Source organism: Pleuronectes platessa, chromosome 9, assembly GCF_947347685.1.
Source record: "Pleuronectes platessa chromosome 9, fPlePla1.1, whole genome shotgun sequence".
Lineage (NCBI taxonomy): Eukaryota > Metazoa > Chordata > Actinopteri > Pleuronectiformes > Pleuronectidae > Pleuronectes > Pleuronectes platessa.
The window spans coordinates 11,330,582-11,348,822 of NC_070634.1; the positions used below are offsets into that span (position 1 = coordinate 11,330,582).

Below are 18,241 nucleotides of genomic sequence, written 5' to 3' on the forward strand. Positions count from 1 at the left end.
ACCTATTGATCTATTACCTGACCCATAACCTCGCTGCCCTTTGCCCTGCTGCTATAACTCTTAGTTGTCTGCACATGTGTTTGTGCTTGCATGTTGTCACATTTACATACAACAATGATTGAATCGCTTTTTGTAAAAAATACCCTCGAATTCGTCCCTGATTCATGAAGCTCTTGCTTTTCTTTGAGACAGTCAGTGGTCAATCCTGCTTTTCAGTATGACAAAGACAGACAGTGATGGAGACTCTCCAGGGTTGTGACCTTCACGGGGGCTGACTGTAGCAGCGGTGTCACGCCGCAGCCCTCCCCATAGCCTCCCTTGTCCCAGCACCCCTAACCTAATGATTTCCAATGGCCACCAAGCAAATCACTCAATCACTCTGTCTAATATCCTTTCTCTTTTCTGCGTCAGCTGGTAGAGAAATACAGGGAGTGTGGAAATTCCATTGTCGTTTTGGGTTTGTTTGTTTGTTTCTCAGATGGGTAAGTGTAATAGGAGCGAATGGTTCCATTTAAGTGGTTGTTTTTCTCCTCTTTTTTTTCGCTCTCTCTGGGCTTGTTGCTGTTGGTTTACTGGACAAATGCTGGCCCAATCTCTGAATAAGAAACAAGTATTTTGCATTACAATCACAAACACGATTTATTTGTTAATGTGTAATGCATAGGGCATTGAGAATAAATTAATAACAACCACAACACTGGCAAACAAAAGAGAAACATGAACTCCATTTAAATGTGATTCTGCGCTCTTTAATGTATGGCTTAATAAGAATTTGCAGGCCACAGGCGAAAAAGCTTTAACAACTCCATAATTGGAATCCCAACACGTACAAATTGCCACCGCTGCATTGCATACCAAGTGCAAAATTGTTGCGGGGGGCTGGGGGGGGGTGGCGGTGGTGAGGGGGCATGATGAAATAGTTTGAAACACAACAAAAAAGCCACTGTAATCGGAGCCTGCTGACACAGCAGTGGGGGAAGCCTTCCCATTGTGAGGAGATGATCCTCTGCATCATCTGATAGAAACCTAAAACACTCTTATCTCACACATTGATTTCAGCTCCAAAGAAGAAATTCCTGCTTTCCTCTTTGCTCCTCTTCGCTTTCTTCTACCTCTCCTTGGACTTCTTTCTCATCACCAGTGCCAGCTCTGCTCATCAACCATTTCTTATTAATATAATTTAAAATGTGCACAGTTTGTGTGTGTGTGTGTGTGTGTGTGTGTGTGTGTGTGTGTGGAAATTGGTCCGAGTCTCTCCATCTCCTCTATGTTGAATTGGCATGTAATTAAAGAGTCTTACGTGACAGGAGAGGGGGGGGGGGGGAAGGGAGACAAAGTAAGAAGTGAAAGAAAGTGTATAGTCTGGTGACAGCCACTTACATGCCCTGGGATTACCAAAACTGTGGGTCTGTCTCTAAGCAGGTGTCTAGTCTGTGTCAAGTTTACAGGTCTCATTAAGACAATTCACATATTATAAAACTATAGACTGAATTTAAAAAAGGACCAGATGACAGATAATTCACAAGTCAAACCAAAGTGTTACGAATGCCACCTGGTGGCTGCCTGCAGTATAGATCATAAATCCAGCCTCCTCCATGTTAATGGATAGGAAATGGCCGAAAGTAAAAATACACATCAAATTTTTTTTTCTCAAACTGAGGTTCCTGTCCCTTTTCTGGCAAGTTCGGTTTTAATTCGTAATTTTCTGTTAAAACTGAGTGAAACATCATGATTGACAGATGCAACTGACAGGTGCGCTTTGTCGAGGCTGTGTATCAGCGGGACGGATCACTACAATGCAGACTCCAAATGTGCAAAAATGGCAGTGTTCATATTTGAGCTTCGAACCTTCATAGTGGGAGGAGGGTGAGATGCATTGTCCATCTTTATAAAGAGCCTTTATAAACACATTAAATCATACATCTAAGCAATTATAAACTTATAACACAATAAAGTATGTAGTGTGCCATGTGCTGTTATTATAACTTACCGTAAATGATCAAACTATACATTTATGCAGCCAACACATAAAAAAAGTATGCATTTCTCTGCAGTCAGAGGAAACGATATTTGTGTTGAAAAAAACATCTATCCTCCACTGCCAATTTGTATTTAGGAAAGTAAATCGTTTTTTCCAAAGATTTAATACTTACTTTAGTTTTCTGAGGTGCTCCTGGAGCAGTAACCCTACATACATCATTTGTTTTCTCTGAAGCTGTGAGCAGCTTCTTAATTTCCCTTTGTCCTCTACAGGACAATAATGTCCCTCAGCATTAGACAATCAAGCTGATTATGAATTCAAACTGACTCCTTTGATTGTATTTTATTTTGGTCATGCACTGACTGAGTCCACACTGGAACACCTGATTAAAGGCGGTATGTAGTAGATGTACTGTCAAATAACAGTCCATGCACATTAACCCAGGATCTTGACACAAACATGGTTAAGATACAGTCACAAATGTGAACATACTCAAACTAAATGTTTTACAACTGGCATCCTCCTTGTTGATGAACTGATGAAATCCACAAAAAGTCCAGAATTTAGCAAAAAAAAACAAATTGTGTCCTAAAACTACTGTTCAGACAACTGAGGAGCTCAACTCCTCCAGAAACTATCATCGCAATTGCAGTAAAATACAGTAAGACATTCTCCTCTCTCTATGTAATAGAGGGGTTTTACTGGTGGTAACAATAGGGCATCATGCTTGGAAATTTACACCATTTACATTGCATTCCTGTTATGGAAAAATTACTCAGAACTGCTTCATGGGCTCCCCTCACTTGCACAGCCCCAGCTTCACTGCAGGTGCCACTATTCCACATTTGGCCCAAAAGCAATGAACTTTATGAAAAACAATGTGAAAGCTAGTGATATGTTCCTCCCCATAAATCATCCTGGGGATATGAATATGAAAATAAAAAAGGTGTTGGATGGCAACTACCTACAAAGAGTTACCACTGAGGTGCATTGTGCTCTCAGTGCGGTAAGAAAAATCACCTTCAGCTCACCACATCAATCAAACCTGTCTTTCATAAATGAAAACAAGAATGTGTTATTCTTGATCAATTACCTGACAGGACTTAAACACACAGTATATCAGAATATACAGCCATAGAATTTAAACAAATGATTAAAAAAATCACAACTCACCTGAATTACTATACTTTCACATCTAGCTTGTTTTTCTAGTGGATGTGCTCTAAAGCTCTGTCGCTGGATATCTATGAATGACTATCTTTGGCAAAGTTGACCAATTTTTTAAGATTTTCCTGATGATGCAGTGATATATTATATATCCGGGAAAGTTTACGGTTGAGCCAAGTATGCCGCTGGAAAACAGCTTGAAAACATTATGAGAAATATTTATCTGTGGCCTAAATTAAGGAAGATACGAAAACGTTCAAACTTTGTTAGCCCACATGTCCATTAGTGAGGAGCCGAGACACACATCAGTCCTTTTGGTTGGATGGGTTTTCATACATGGAAAAAATCAACAGGAATATAATAGTTCCATTTGTTAACATCTGTTATGTGTGGCCCATAACTGTGATTTGACAGATTACCCAGAAGAATATTAGTAAAAAAATGAACCATAGCCCTTTAAAATGTGCATTGAAAGTAATTATTGATTTTATTCACGATTCATCTTGAAATAGTTTAGCTCATTTCAGTTCCGTCTCTTGCTCATCAATAATTCACACAGCTGCCCATGTTCCCTGTTTGTTTTACACTACCTTGAATAATTGTTCAACCAATAAATAATTGAATACATAAATAAGAGGAACAAATGAAGAAGATGAAAACGAAGAAGAAGAAGCTTCCACATATTTAGCAGCTACCTAAAGGTTGCGCTACGCAACAAAATGCGCACACACACACACGCGCAGACAAATGCACACAGGAGTTGTGTATACAAAGTGAACAAAACGATTGAACACAAACGCTTATGGCGAACAACTGATATACTTTTCTTTAGTGATGACTCACCGGCTCAGTGAATTCAGTGGAGCAGCTTCTCCTCAGCACCATCACAGCAGAGTCTCTACTTTAAAACACGTGACTGAGCTCCGGCTGATTGCACCGTTTCTACTACGTTCACGTCACTTTCACTGCAGGTGTGGTGGCACCGCGTGTCCATGCGTCGCCGTCATGCGCTCCTCCTGGCCCCTGATTGGCTCATTCAAATTGGCTGTATTGGCAGCAGTGATACGTGTCACGCTTTACTATCATTAAAACTATATATACTTAATGTTGTGTATTTACATTTACACATCATTAATGTCATATTGTTCCTCTTCTGTCTTTAAGTGTGTCACACAAAGCTGTTTTTCACCAGTGCTCTGGTTATAGTCACTATCATGTGTTCTATCAGTTTTACTGTAAGGTTTCTACAGCTTTGTCTTTGGTGACATCTTCACATATTAAACAATACTTTTAAATAACACAAACACAGAAAATAGAATATGTGCGTAAATAAATTACATGTGACTCCTATATCTTATACAAGTTACAAGCTAAGAGATATTATTCATAAAATTATTTCTGATTAAAAAAAAACGGCTTCTCATTGTAACTTCTCTGAATAGTTTCCATTTCCAAACTCATAGTGCTGAGAAATCCAAAGCTGCTTCTAAAAGTCATGTATTGATGAAATGTTCAATGCTGATGGATTATATAAAATTATGGTCCCTTACTGTGTTTGCTAGTTTAGCTTTAGTATCCACTGGTATACCTGCAGGAATGCCACAAAATGTAACTTTTTGTATTTGTTTCTGTTTCTTTACACGTTGTCCATCATACAGGAGATTTTCTTTGATAACGTTTCACAATAATCAAACTGCCTCAGCAGGTAATGAAATCGATATATATCCAAGCAAGTCCATGAAGAGATTAATTTGTGTCTGCCACTATGGCGACTGACTGCTCCGAGCTGTGACGTCAATTGCAGGAACTCAGTGTGAACGTCCTACTTCTTCGTTGGCATCGGGCATAAATTGTGTACTGCGAGAGTCGTCAAATATGAATGCAGCTCCTGAGAGACGTGGCTGGTTTAAACCACAATCTCTCTCTTTTCGCTCCCCCTCCCATGCCCTCTTTGCTCCCTTTCTCCATCTCCTTGCCCCAGAGGATCCCTGCTGCCCCAGTGTAATGAAAAAGTGTGAACTTGTTCTCAATGTGGCATTTCCTTGGCCGGAAAGTGTGAGGGTAGCAGAAACCGAGCCAGTCCTGGCACCAGGAGCGCCTGCTCCCTCACACATCATTTGCACTCTTTGGAAAATGCTATCACTTTGGGTAGATTACTTGCTTACTTCATTTACTGCCATGTGGGGCTCTGGGGTGTGGGGGCGGGGGTGGGCTGATAGCCTTTCACAGGGGTCGGACGCTGAAACACACATCATCAGCGCTGATACAATGTGATTATGACCTGAATCATTGCAAGCCGGGGATGCAGGAAGCTCAGTGGCACAGACTGACCGTGAGGGGGGTAATCAGTCTGGTCTCTGAGAAGCTTTTAACTCATATGTAATCACTCCATCACCTTTGGAAAAAGGACCCTAGATCGGTTCGCACAGTGAAACAATCACACCAACGTTCAGGGAGGAGGAGGACAGACTGGAGGTGGACAGAGACAGAGGTCAAATTAAAAACAGAAGAAGTGGAGCATGGAGTTGGCACGGACTTTCCAAAAGGCTCTCACTCATTGTTCTGACAACAATATTTCCTCTGCCCAGACCTAATGGGCTCGTAATGAGCACTGTAATATAAGCAATAGCCGAGCGTAACCTGTAAACCTTAATTAAGTCAGACAGCCACCTTGCAGTAAAGTGAACCATGCAGCGACCGTGCTCAGTCCCAATCACCTGATCCTTTAGCTTTACTATCTCCTATCACTCCTTCATCAATCACTCCATCCTTTCATCACTGCTGCATCCGGCTCCAAATCCTCCTTTCACTCTGCCTCCCATCATCCCTTCACCTTGAGCAATCGCTGTGGAGGGGGAGGATGAACTTTGCAGAGCGCTGAGGAGCATCAGTGTCCATCACCAGGGCAAGAAATAGTCCCCAGACCCTCCCTGCTATCCTCTCTGACCCCTGAGCAGGAGACCTCAGCCATTGATTTGTTGCTATGCTCGCTCACATGGACTACACTATAGCCCCCAAGCAGCAGTCAAACAGATCCATAGGCAGCACCTCCCCGAGGACTGCCGGTGTGCATGTGTGAGCATGGGTGTATATTTACAGAATGTATACATGTGCGTGGTATTGTGTGACGTGCATGGCCTAATGAGTGTGACAATTGCGCTAAATTCTTTCTGGAAGGCTCAGTACATGTTTTAGGATCAATGCTGGGGCCCAGAGACAGACTTTGACAATCACCATCTATTGCTTGGGACCGAGGTTAAATAGTTCTCTCCGTGCACAAGTAGTGCTTTTTAGAAGTCCAAACCGTATATCCCCCCCCCAAAACGGACATATACCTACTCATGACTATCTACTGTAGGTGAACTGGCATTAAGAAGGCCGACTAGACGAGACTGGGTTTGTGAACTCAATACTTATCTATTTAATCCACTAGTAATAATAATCTATTAATTCCAGAAATCACTGTCTGACTGTCTGTCTGTCTGTCTGTCTTTGTGTAACTTGCATATCGCAAGAACCATTCATCTTGTCGGCTTTACACCTGTCATGTGTATTGTTAAGGGCCCAGCGAAAGTGCCCCGTCAAATTTGGTGCAATTTAGACAGGCGAGACATTCAATATTAATTATTTTTTGAAAATCATCAACACAAGTGACGTTGACGATTACGACAAATGCAGAGAAAGCTGATTTAGGGTTCCCAGAGTCGAGTTTCACCAAACTTTGAATGATTTGGTGAACAGATCTTTGTGCAGCAGCAGTGGTGAGTCCAGCAGGTCTTTACTTGCTGCAGCTCCATTACTTCAGGTCACTTTTACAGGTGCAGAAAGAAAGCCGCAGCCGGCATCACCACAGGCCAAGCAAACAGCCCATTCCACACAGGGAGGTTTAGAGGCTGAAAACATTAATACAGTTCAGGCGGTAGCTCATGATTAAGTTTCTAATGCAGTTGGCAGCCCGTACAGTTTAAGAGGTGTGAAAGACTGGCTGGCTGGGGCTCTCTCAGTATATGGCTCAGGCTAACACTTGGGATACAGCACTTTGGCATCTTCCACTGTGCTGCGGCTTTAAAAGTCAGCCTTGGCTTTTGTAGACTATCTGGGTACTTCATCCCTCTCCTGCTATTAAAGCCAGGGCCCGATCTATAAATACATGTCGTGGCCTGCATCCCTGATGAGCAAGCTAATTGACACTGTTAATGGATGGAGTTTCACAGAGCTGTAAATAATGTGTAGGTTCACACTTCCTCCCTCGTGCTGCGCTGCTTGTGGGAGGGCAAAGGGAGTTTACCTGCCAAGTCCCGTCCCTCCAGCCCATCATCCCTCCCTCCCTTCCTCCTGCGGCCGAGTCTGCTCGGGCCAGGGGATTTACACGGAAATCAATAAAAGTTTCTGCGAGGGTCCCCAACCTCCCTCCTGGAAAGTCAGAAAACTACATCTCCTCCTCTTCGTGAACAACAACAACCCTCTTAGAAAAACCAACAAGTCCAGGGAACAGGGAAGAGTAAAATCACTTTCACTTGGCTCACACCCATTTCCTATACTGTCTACACAGCACAGTGCACAATGTTTCCACTGATCTGCTCATTTCATGCACCTGATTGGCATATTTGATGCAATATTTCTAACGACCCTTCCCGCTCTTTGAAAGGTGGAAGGCATTTAAACTTCTGAGACAGATCAATTGATCATAGCAAAGCCACAATCGCAGATGACTGGCAGCTACAAACTGACTGTGGACTAAGAGACGCATCGGTTTTCAGTCACTTTGATTTTACAAATTGAAAGATACCTTTAAAGACAGCACTTCAAAGGCTGAGGGGTTGCTGGCGTGGAGCAATTGAAAGAGAAGCGAGGAGGAAAACGTGCGAGGAGGAGAAAAAACACCACACGGCTGCACCAGCACACTCACATTCTTCTTCATTATACGACGTGGGCCACCGTGAGAGGAAGCACTAATTCTACAGGTCTTTATAAGCAAACTTGTAATGACAACTCTTCTTCTCCCGGTTCTTCTTTCTATTCAATGGCACATTTAAAATGATGCCCTCGATGCCAAATAATATGAATTTGTGTCCCATTCTTTTTTAAATGTATATATCTCATGTCAACACTGAGATGGAGAAGAGTAATATTTAACAATAATGATGGAAATAGACTAAAAAGGATCCTGAAATGAATCCAAATAGCATACACAATGATGTGAAAACACATCAACCATTAATTAATTTGGTTTGTCCTTTTTTTAATTAAGCCAGATCCACAACTCAATAGTGATCCACAGACTGTGTTGGAACCCACAACCGGTCCACACGCGCTGCTCATTCAACCAAATTAACATTTGATCACCAAAAAAAGGAAACACAAATTCCATCTGTCATCAGTCTCTTCTGCACTATTTGGCTTTCAATTTGCTTGTATCACACTGACAAAAATGGAGGCGATACATCTCCAGTACAAAGCCCCTGACCAGTTTGTGTGTCTCTGGCAATAAAGTACAGAGACTGTTAGCTACAGCGTTTGCTCCTTCAGTGGGGAAGATAGATGGGAGGAGTGAGGGGAGAGATGGCTGCGTGATGGAAGGGAACGGGGTGTGAGGGGAGGGGAGGAGCGGCGCTGGAGATGAGAGGGGGGGGGGCACGGCCCATACGGTCGCCCACAGATGCTCCCTCCGTCTCTCCCCTCATTCTCTGCCTCCTTTTGAGCTCAGTATGGGAGCGGCCTTTTGGGGGAGGCTGGCAGGCAATCAGTGATGTCATGCCAGCAGTGCAGCGACGGCAGCTTAACCTATTTTCGGAAATACCACAGAATTTCTATTTATAACCATGCTGAGCAGCATGTATCTTCAAACATCCCTCACGGACCTGAGCATTCATAGACGTTTTACAATCTGAAATGCGTCTTCATCGTCAAAACGCGGGGGGGCTTAATATCTGTATGAGAAAGGGGTTCAGTGTAGATAGTGCTGTTTGTCAAAAAACTGTCCTTTTTAGCATCTTTTATTCTGTAAAATATCATCTTTTATTAAATTGTGGTTTGTATTTGATGTTTCCGAATAAAAAAAGTAATCACCTCCTAGCCTGGTTGGTAGTACCACTATTAGCAGTATCAGCACCATATGTAATATTGGAGTAACTATGACTAATGTTAATAGGGTGATTATTCCTTATATCTGCCTCTTCGCCCTGACCCCCAGCCCCCAGCCGCACACCCCTCAGTGCCCAGACAGCTCTCGACATGTCAGAGAGAGATCCTCCACATGCCGAGCTGAGCCATCACTTTATCCGCCCACCACCTTGGGATGAAAGCAACCATTTGTTTCTGCATCTCTGACAAACAATTTCCCCCTCCACCATACATCCATTGTTCTGTGCCCATGTGTGTGCCTGTCATTCCAGTCCAGTCCAGCGCTACATACATGTGGCGTCCTCCCCCTGCGATTCCTCTCTGTCACATTGAGCCGTGTGACAGAGAGGGGACGGAGTGACAGCGCTAAGTCACAGCCGCTGCAGTTCTGTGTTCACGTGCACTCTCAGGCAGATACATGTTCAACATTTATACATTGCTCGTTCACACCAGCATCAAGGGCTCAACCGTTTGGCAATCACAGAGATGTGACAGCTTGACTAATCTGTGATTGTTTTTTGGCCAAAACACGAGGTTAGCGAGCCCTCCAAGGGCACAGCGCTATAAGGCAAGACAAATAACTTATTATTTTCCAGGCTTGTACAAGGCTTTATCGCATGAGTTCTCCTGAACCATTCCAAAATGGAGAGGGATTATCACAAAACATTGCATTAAAATCTCCTCTCTCCCCTCTCCCTTGTTATTTCATTTTCCCTCTAAAATAAATCTGTGCCCAGTCAGGCTCAAACACAACATTAAAGAGCTCATGCTATTCTAACAGAAACCACCAACCCCCTCCTCCCTCTCTCTCTCTCTCTCTCACTCGCTCGCTCCTTTTTTTTTCTCTGTGCCTTTATAACCCCCCCCCCCCATGTGAGTACACTCTCGTCTGTAGGCAATGGCACTCTCTGCTAAGCTACCCATACAAAATAGATAGGCTTCTATCCCTCTATTTAGATGAAGGAAATAGCTGTAACCTTTCGTGTGTGAACATGAAGGTGGTACACTTCTACAGACTCTGTGCGACTTGTGACTCACTGAAAACGACCTAATGACTTCCAATGAACCTGCTTTATTTTCTCACAATAATTTATATTAGTTTGTCCCAAAAACTAAACTATCATTTTGCAATTAAAAAAAAAATATATATATATAATTGTTTTCAATTATATCAACTGCCATCAACACATAACAGAAACAACAATGGTACTCCATGCAACGCATACCTCCCCCTTATGAAACCCCATTTAAAATCACCAGATTGGATCGGCAACAAATTGCACAGCCATAAATATCAGTCAAAACCTAACCTTCATGGTGGAGATAATAATCAAATCATGTGCATCAACAAACTCTAAGAGGCAGAGAAACACAAAGTGAAGAGAGTCTTACCAGTGAATTTACTACAGGTAGCTTAAAGGTGTCTTTAAACACAGGCACACAGGTCTTTAGCATCAGGCCTCCAAATGTGGCACTGTTGGCAAAGTTCACAGTCAAACAAGAACCACCACACAGCTTCTTTTTGTCCATTTAAGGAAATAAACAGATACTACAGGCTTCATAAACGAGTTTCTCTGTGATCCATTTGCTCGATGTTTCCCTGAAACCTCTCAGCACATGTCTCTCCCTGCTCCAGACGCCCATTAACATCAAACATACCACACAAAGGTCACGAAATAAAGGCACTTCAAATATATTGAAAGCAAAAATATACTCCAAGCCACAATGAATGTTGCATTGATGTAGGAAATCAATCCGTCTGAAAGGCTCTCTTGGGCAGGGGATTAAGAGGGGAAAGAAGCCGAGACAGAATGAAAGCCAGGTGAGTTCGGTGCGCGGACACTAACCTCCAGCAGAGCGGGGCCTTGTCGGCAGCTGAGATTGGAAATCTCCTTGGAAAACCAACAGAAAAGAGGAAAAGAGAGCGAGAGGCCGCGCTCCTCATCTAGAAGTCAAGGCCCATAGCGCCTGTCAGTACCAGTTGAGCTGCTGCATCTTTTATGAGGAATGCCCTGTTGCTTATTACAATATTTACAGACGTTTAAAGATTGCAAAGCGAGTGTTGTTACTGCATTAGCCTGGCTCGGTGGCCTTCACTCACCGGCCTGACGGAAGAGTTTATTCTACATTCATTCAATTGAATCAATGCACAAACTTGCGAGAAGACTGATAGTTGTTTTTACTCTCTCACTGCTGATTTTATTCCCTCTTAAAACCTTTATTAATTTCATTAGCAACAGCACAATGGTTTTACAGGCAAAGGCCTTAAGCTATGCCACATTGTATTTATATAGTCACTATCCCTCTCTTCTACAGCTCTGTTTGTGGTCTATAAGTGAATTTATTCGATCTGTTTCCTCAGGGGGAGGCTGTTCTACAGCAGTGTCCTGATCTTTGACACTTTCCATAAGGATCCCACAAAAACAGACGTGCACATAAACTCACACCTCCATCATATCAAAGAGGATAGAGAGGCTTCTACAGCTTCCTTTCATCAAAGCTAATGCCTCCTAGGCTTTGTTATATATATATAGTGTATATATACATTATAAAACAAGAGGTCTCTCATTAATACCGTGTCAGTTTTGATGCATATGCTGTTCCAACTATTCCTATTTCCTCCCTTCTCTGCCATTTATTGGGAGGACAACCCACAGAGGAATGCTATCCATCAGATTGACTCAGAGGGTGAAAAAAAATAAAAACTTGAATAAATATTTCATTCGATTATTCTGTGATTTAATGTGCTTCTGCTTGGCTGAGGTCTACGGCAATATCTCTGGTCCACTTATTAAAGCATTAACACAATGATGCCCGACACTATCTCAACATGACTGGGCTGCCTCGGCTGGAGGAGCGGCGTCGGGTTTGTTTTGTCTTCCATGCTTTTTTTTTCTCTGCTGAATCACACCTGCGAGGGCGAAAAAAAATTCTTCCTCTCTCTCTCCTTTGAGTGCACGTTACTCTACTGCACGAGGGGAGATTAGTCAATCCCAATCAAACTCATAGGATATAATCTCCCCTGACAAACAGAGCTACTCAACAAACATCTCCACTGAAAAAGATGCAGCGTCGCTCTGAGGGGACGTTCAGTTTTTCAAAGGAGAACCGTCAATTTGAAGAAGAAATAAAAAGGAAAATTTGAAAAGAAGCAATTTTAACACACGGTCGGCCGATTAGCCTCGGTTCTACATACATGCATGTGCATGAACGTGGAAGTGCATGTGCTATAAGTGGAAGCTAATTAGAGCCAAAGGGAGAAGTTTTCACAGTCTGGGATAAATTCAACATCAGGAAAATCCTCCACCTATTAATACCAATTGGGCGACAATAATTGGCAGGCCATCGACAGCGTGGGCAGAATTAATCATTTGAAGAGGCAGACTAGACTGAATTTTTAATTGGCAGAGGCAGCCAGTGTTTAGGGAGGCAACCAGCTGATCACCCAAGAGACTGCTGCTTCAGACAATGCACATTTACTAATCCTCTTGAGTCAAGTTATTATGGCCGTGCATTATTATCACGCTTTACAAACTAATTCCATGTTCTCCCTTGAGGATTACTAAAGGGGGGACAAAATAGTTGTGTAGGAAAAGAGGAAATAATAAACATGCAAAGCTCAAACCAAATAAGTGACAATGCAAATGCTCAAACATTTCAAATGATGAAAAGCGTTTGTGTGTGTTTGTGCTCGTCCCCCTGTCCACTAATGTCTCTGTCAGTCTGAATGTGTGTCTTTGATGCAGCTGACCCACTGTTTCCATCAGGATCTATATTGCTAATCCTTTCTGCTTGAAAACATGATTAACTATGAAATAACCCCCATCAGAGATCATTGACATATTAGGGTTTGATTATTGTTAATTTGTGGCCAGAATTCATTACATTCTAAGCCATTTAATTGCACTGACTTATCTGAAATTAATTAGATGTTTGTAAGTTAATGAATAAGGGTACAAATGAACTTAGAGGAGATTTCAACTTTTTTAATTATACTCTGTTACTTCAGAGAGATGATCTCATCAATCTGCATTAAACAAGATGGTTTCTTTTCTTTACTAAAAAAACTTAATAAATGTTAACAATACATGACTGACATATAATGAATAGTAAAGTTTACAGGATAACGTTTCTTCACTCACTTGAATGAGAGTTTTCCATTTCAAACTGAACAGAAGAACATACATACTTTACTAGAATATAGAGTTAATTAAAAAGGTTTTTATTCATTTAAGTTGTTTAACTTTAACACCAGGGAAAGATAGATGCAACAAGCCAATGATAATTATTTCAATAATATGCAGAAAAATAGGCAGAAAAGTATTCAAATTTATAAATAGGTGAACAAAAAACTAATTTAGCTTATTTATGCTAAAATGCTAATACAGATAAAAAATATTTGTACATGTTGCGTCACAAATGACACTTAAGCTCTATTAAAGCTCTATTGTGTCTGTATGAAAACACATCTAAGAGCCTTAAAGGTCTTTTCCCTGACACCATGATGAAGAGATAATCACTCAGGAGCTAAATACTGCAATCATTACGCAATCCAGGGAAATGACATTCAGGTATATGTTTGCAAACTTGCACACGCAAACACATAGCGACAGATGCCCAGTAAGAGATACGTAAAAAAAATGTCCTTCTGTCCACAAGCTGACAATATCAGGCATGTGGCCTCATGAAGTGTGTGGCGTGATGGGAGCTGTATGTGGTACAATGCCTTAATCATATTTTGTGGTCGAGTGCGGAAATATTTTTGGATTTTAATATCAGCTTTGGCATGCACATGTATTTATTAAAATACATTTATTATAATCTCACTCTGGATTAAATGTGTGGGCTTCATTACAGTTGAGTGTTATGGTAGCCAATTCCACATCCTCGGGTGGCGATTCTTTATGTCATAGAAGACATGGCGTTGTTTGCAGTGTTTGCAAATGGCAGTTACATTACTGGCAGAGATTGTTATTTGTCTTTTCCAAATGTCACTGCAATAAAAGGCTTATCTCCTCCTGTACCAACATCATTCACATATCAACATCTGCTCTGTAGGAGTGCAAGATGATGGATCTAAAATGGCATTCAGAGAGAGAGAGAGAGAGAGAGAGAGAGAGAGAGAGAGAGAGAGAGAGAGAGAGAGAGAGAGAGAGAGAGAGAGAGTGTGTGTGGTGCCAAAATGACAGCCACGGTTGTGTTTCTGATCTGTTACCAACTATGGGGCAGTTTGAGAATCGCACATTAAAATCCTAAATGTGATGCTAATGATTTAAGCCTGTCGCAACTCTTTGAATTACGGTGCTGTAAACGATATCAACAGTGCACTGGTCCCATATGTTCAAATTATTATAGCAATAAAACCAATAATTGTTATACTTGTGATATTTCACTGGAAATGATGATGAATGTGTCCAAAATGCCACAGGGTCATTACTTACATCAATTCTCATAACAGCCATAATTACTCTTTTTTTCAGCTTGTGCAAATATGAATGAAACTTACAAAAATAAAGTTGGAGTTGTGGTGATGGATGATGATGATGATGATGATGATGATGATGATGATGATGATGATGATGATGATGATGATGGTGACGTCTCCCCATACGTCTGTTGGGAATGGTATTTTCCCACCCACGCAGGCAGTGATCTCTCACCTATGGGCTATGTCTTTCCTTATTGGAAGTTGTCACTGTGTGCACATATATGGTTCGTGAGCGGCGTGGATTTACACCCTCTGCCTCCCCTGGTCTTCCATTCCAGTGGAAGCGGCGCAGCATCACTGGCCACTTTCTGCGCGGCCACGTCCGTCATCTCGTGACAGCTCCTGCGCCCTGTGGAGACGCCTTGGCACTGAACCGATTTCGCAGCAAGTGTCGGGTTTGCACCTCAGCCCGCCCGCTCCATTCGCACATGGTGGTGGATGGTGGTTGTGTGGGATGTAAAAGAAAGCGTGTGGATGAATAAATGATGCCGCAAGAGATGGGACCATGGCGGAGGGGTTGGGGGGGCTCTTTAAAAATGTAAGCCCCTCCGTGCGACGCTGCCCCACTTAGAAGCGCGTAAAGAAAATACTCTTCAATTGCAATAAAACCAGGAACGCGCACCACACAGTGTGTCATCCTATCAGTGCTTATAGTATACTCGTGTACTCCCCCCCCCCTCCCCCTTGATCTAAAAAGTGTTATTAGGAAGATGGAAATACAGAGACTCGTACAAACATTCATGCGTATTTACGCGTAAAATAACAAAAATGTGAATAAACCAGTGAATTGGGTCAAAATGCCAAACCTATTGAATGTTAGATGAAAATATTTATAAGCATTGATGCACGTGATGATAGTGATGAATGGACCTATTTCGACACTGAATCAAGCTTGAGAAAATGTACTATTCCTAAAGTGACAAATATACTCGATACCTTTTCAGCGCAAACGTGTCCAAAAGGTGCAGGTGAGGATAAACAGTTAATACAGAGCTGTGTGTGGGCCTCGCAGCCGTGCGAGGGGCGACACGTTACCTTTGTGCATGCCGGTGTATCGGTCCTTGAGAACTGTCAGTTCGTGGATTTTCCCAAACTGTTCAAACAGCGGCTTCAGGTCCTTTTCCTCCAAGTTCCGCGGTATCTGCCCGATAAACAGCTTAATGGCATCTTGGTCTTTCATGTTGCCGCTCTCCGGATGAATTGATATGGGTTCTGACCCGTTCATGGGTTTCGGAAATGTGAACTGAGGGTACTGGTGCTGATGAGGGATCAGGAGGAGTGGTGGCTGGGTCGGTGATGCCCCCGGTCCGGTGAAAACCAGGCTGGAGTGAGCGGGCTGATGGGGCTGCTGAGGATGGTGCTGCTGCCTTCTTGTTTCAGTCTGAGTGAATCTGGCCATTCTGAGCTGGGAGCAGAGTGGATAATAATGACAACACACACATACACACATATACACACGCGTACACACACACTCTGTGAGAGAGCAAGCACTCAGCTGGAAACCAGGCTGACTTTCTATCCGACACACAACACACACACACACGCGCGCGCGCACACACACGCAGAACAAGGCAGAGAGAGAGAGGGGGGGGGGGGTGGGGGGGGATTGGTGGGCGAATGAGGCGAAATGAAAGCAAAGGAGCGATATTGGACACTCTGGAGCGACACCCAGTGTCCTATGCGAAGTACTTCAGCTCAGCAGAGGCGACATTAACAAAAGTGGTGACTGAAATGTAAGGCTTTAAAACACATTGTTTCTATACAGTGAAGGAGGAACCAGTGAAATACTTCAACTTAAAGTATCACAAAGGAAATTAGCAGCATCTTCTCACAGGCCATAGGACTTATGTCTATGAATTTGCACTGCAGTCAAAATGAGCTACCTTTATATTATATAGCTTACACAGGTTGGCAGGTGTCCCACCGCCTCACATCCGACGAGAGACAATCACAAAACCTGAAAGACACAAAGAACTAATTGATGCCAGGTATCCGTGGTCATGAGGACGTTTGACAAAACCTCCAAATCCAGCAAAGGCTCCACAACAGTGGAAAGCCTGCATCCTACACAGGAAGCAGCATAGAGACTGCAGATGTGGACAGGGACTCAGTGGAACAACTTAGAGTAAAGGACTGGGTTACACTAAACAGAGCCAGGGCAAACCAGGCAAAACCTGGGAACAGCCTGCAAGTGGAGAAGCAACACCAATGGACCACATGGGTCCTGTTTGCTCCAACAAAGACCTGAATGAGACAGCCGATATTTTCCCAGATTGGATATGGCACTGGGGTGACAAGCCATGATGATGACTGCACCACAGGAAACTTTGTAACATGTGCACGTAGGTGTTTTTTTTTAATAAACTCACCCACATATATATCCTTGGGGATAAATGGGGGTCGCATGTGTCTGGTGCAGTTATTTTTACGCTCAGGGGGCTGAACAGTTTGGGAACCTCTGCTCTGAATAACCTGATTTTCATGAAAAAACTTAAAAATACATTTATTATTTTACTTCTTGATGTACTTGAATTAAAGTAAACGTGAATTGGAGGCAATGTGTAAAAATAACATACCTCTGAGGTTTTAATGTTTGTACATAATAAATGTCAGTTAAGGTCTGACTGATGCATCAACTGAAGTATAATGTAGAAAAACTTACAAAGCCCCTAGTGGTTGGATAAAATAAGGAACATTGTAAACACATGAAATTAAACAGCAGTCATTTTAATAGCAATTATATTATTTCCTCCTGAAATGTGGTGGAGAACATCATTTGAAAGCTCTAACTGCTAAAGATGAATAAATCAAGAAGATACACAATGTGAGTGTGTGAGTATGAGACCATAACAAAACCTGAGTCAAATGCTTACATTCCACAGTTACAGCCATCTTAGTTCAAAACCTCTTTTATACCTCTGATGCAGCTCAGCAAGGAGCCGTGGACTGGCAAAAAATTCACGAAAGGATTTCCAAACCAAAGCCACCGTACTCTTGGCAGACACTCACTCAAATTGTCTAACTCAAACTTTTGAATCCTTATAACAGCCTCTGAACTTTATACTGCAGTTTTGCACAGAACATGCATTGTCCCTAAGTTTTTACCTTGTAGTTGCCAGAGCAAAGATTCACAGAGTGTAATGACAGAAATTATTAAAGTGATCAGTTCTCTTCCAATACGGTCTTTAAAATATCAGCTATTAAGTGCATAGACATGTGAGTATTGTATTATGAGTGTTGAAAGTGTTTCCTCAAAATAATTCCAAACCATTGTTATTTTCTGAAAGTGACAGGTAGTGAAGTAATATTCAAGAGAGCAACACACCTAGACCATATGACACAAATATTTTTCTGCTTCAGTTATTTTTAAGAGGATAACATTCAGCGTCTTTAAACTCTCTCCTGGAATATGGCAAAAGTGTATAAATGTGTTTTGTTCATTTTTTTTATTTAAATTTTTCTTTTTTTAAAATGCAAATGCA

The 18,241-nt window shown here is 42.2% G+C and overlaps 1 protein-coding gene across 18 annotated transcripts in view; it reads right to left on the reverse strand.

The window, feature by feature from the left end:
• The window catches only part of celf5a (cugbp, Elav-like family member 5a), a 176,692-nt gene extending 160,534 nt beyond the window's left edge, over nt 1–16,158 (reverse strand). For all 18 annotated transcript variants that reach the window (XM_053430517.1, XM_053430508.1, XM_053430514.1 and 15 more), the window contains exon 1: nt 15,795–16,158. In XM_053430517.1, the coding sequence (XP_053286492.1) occupies nt 15,795–16,158 (364 nt within the window). The remainder of the gene's footprint in view (nt 1–15,794) is intronic.
• Nucleotides 16,159–18,241: the final 2,083 nt, after the last annotated feature.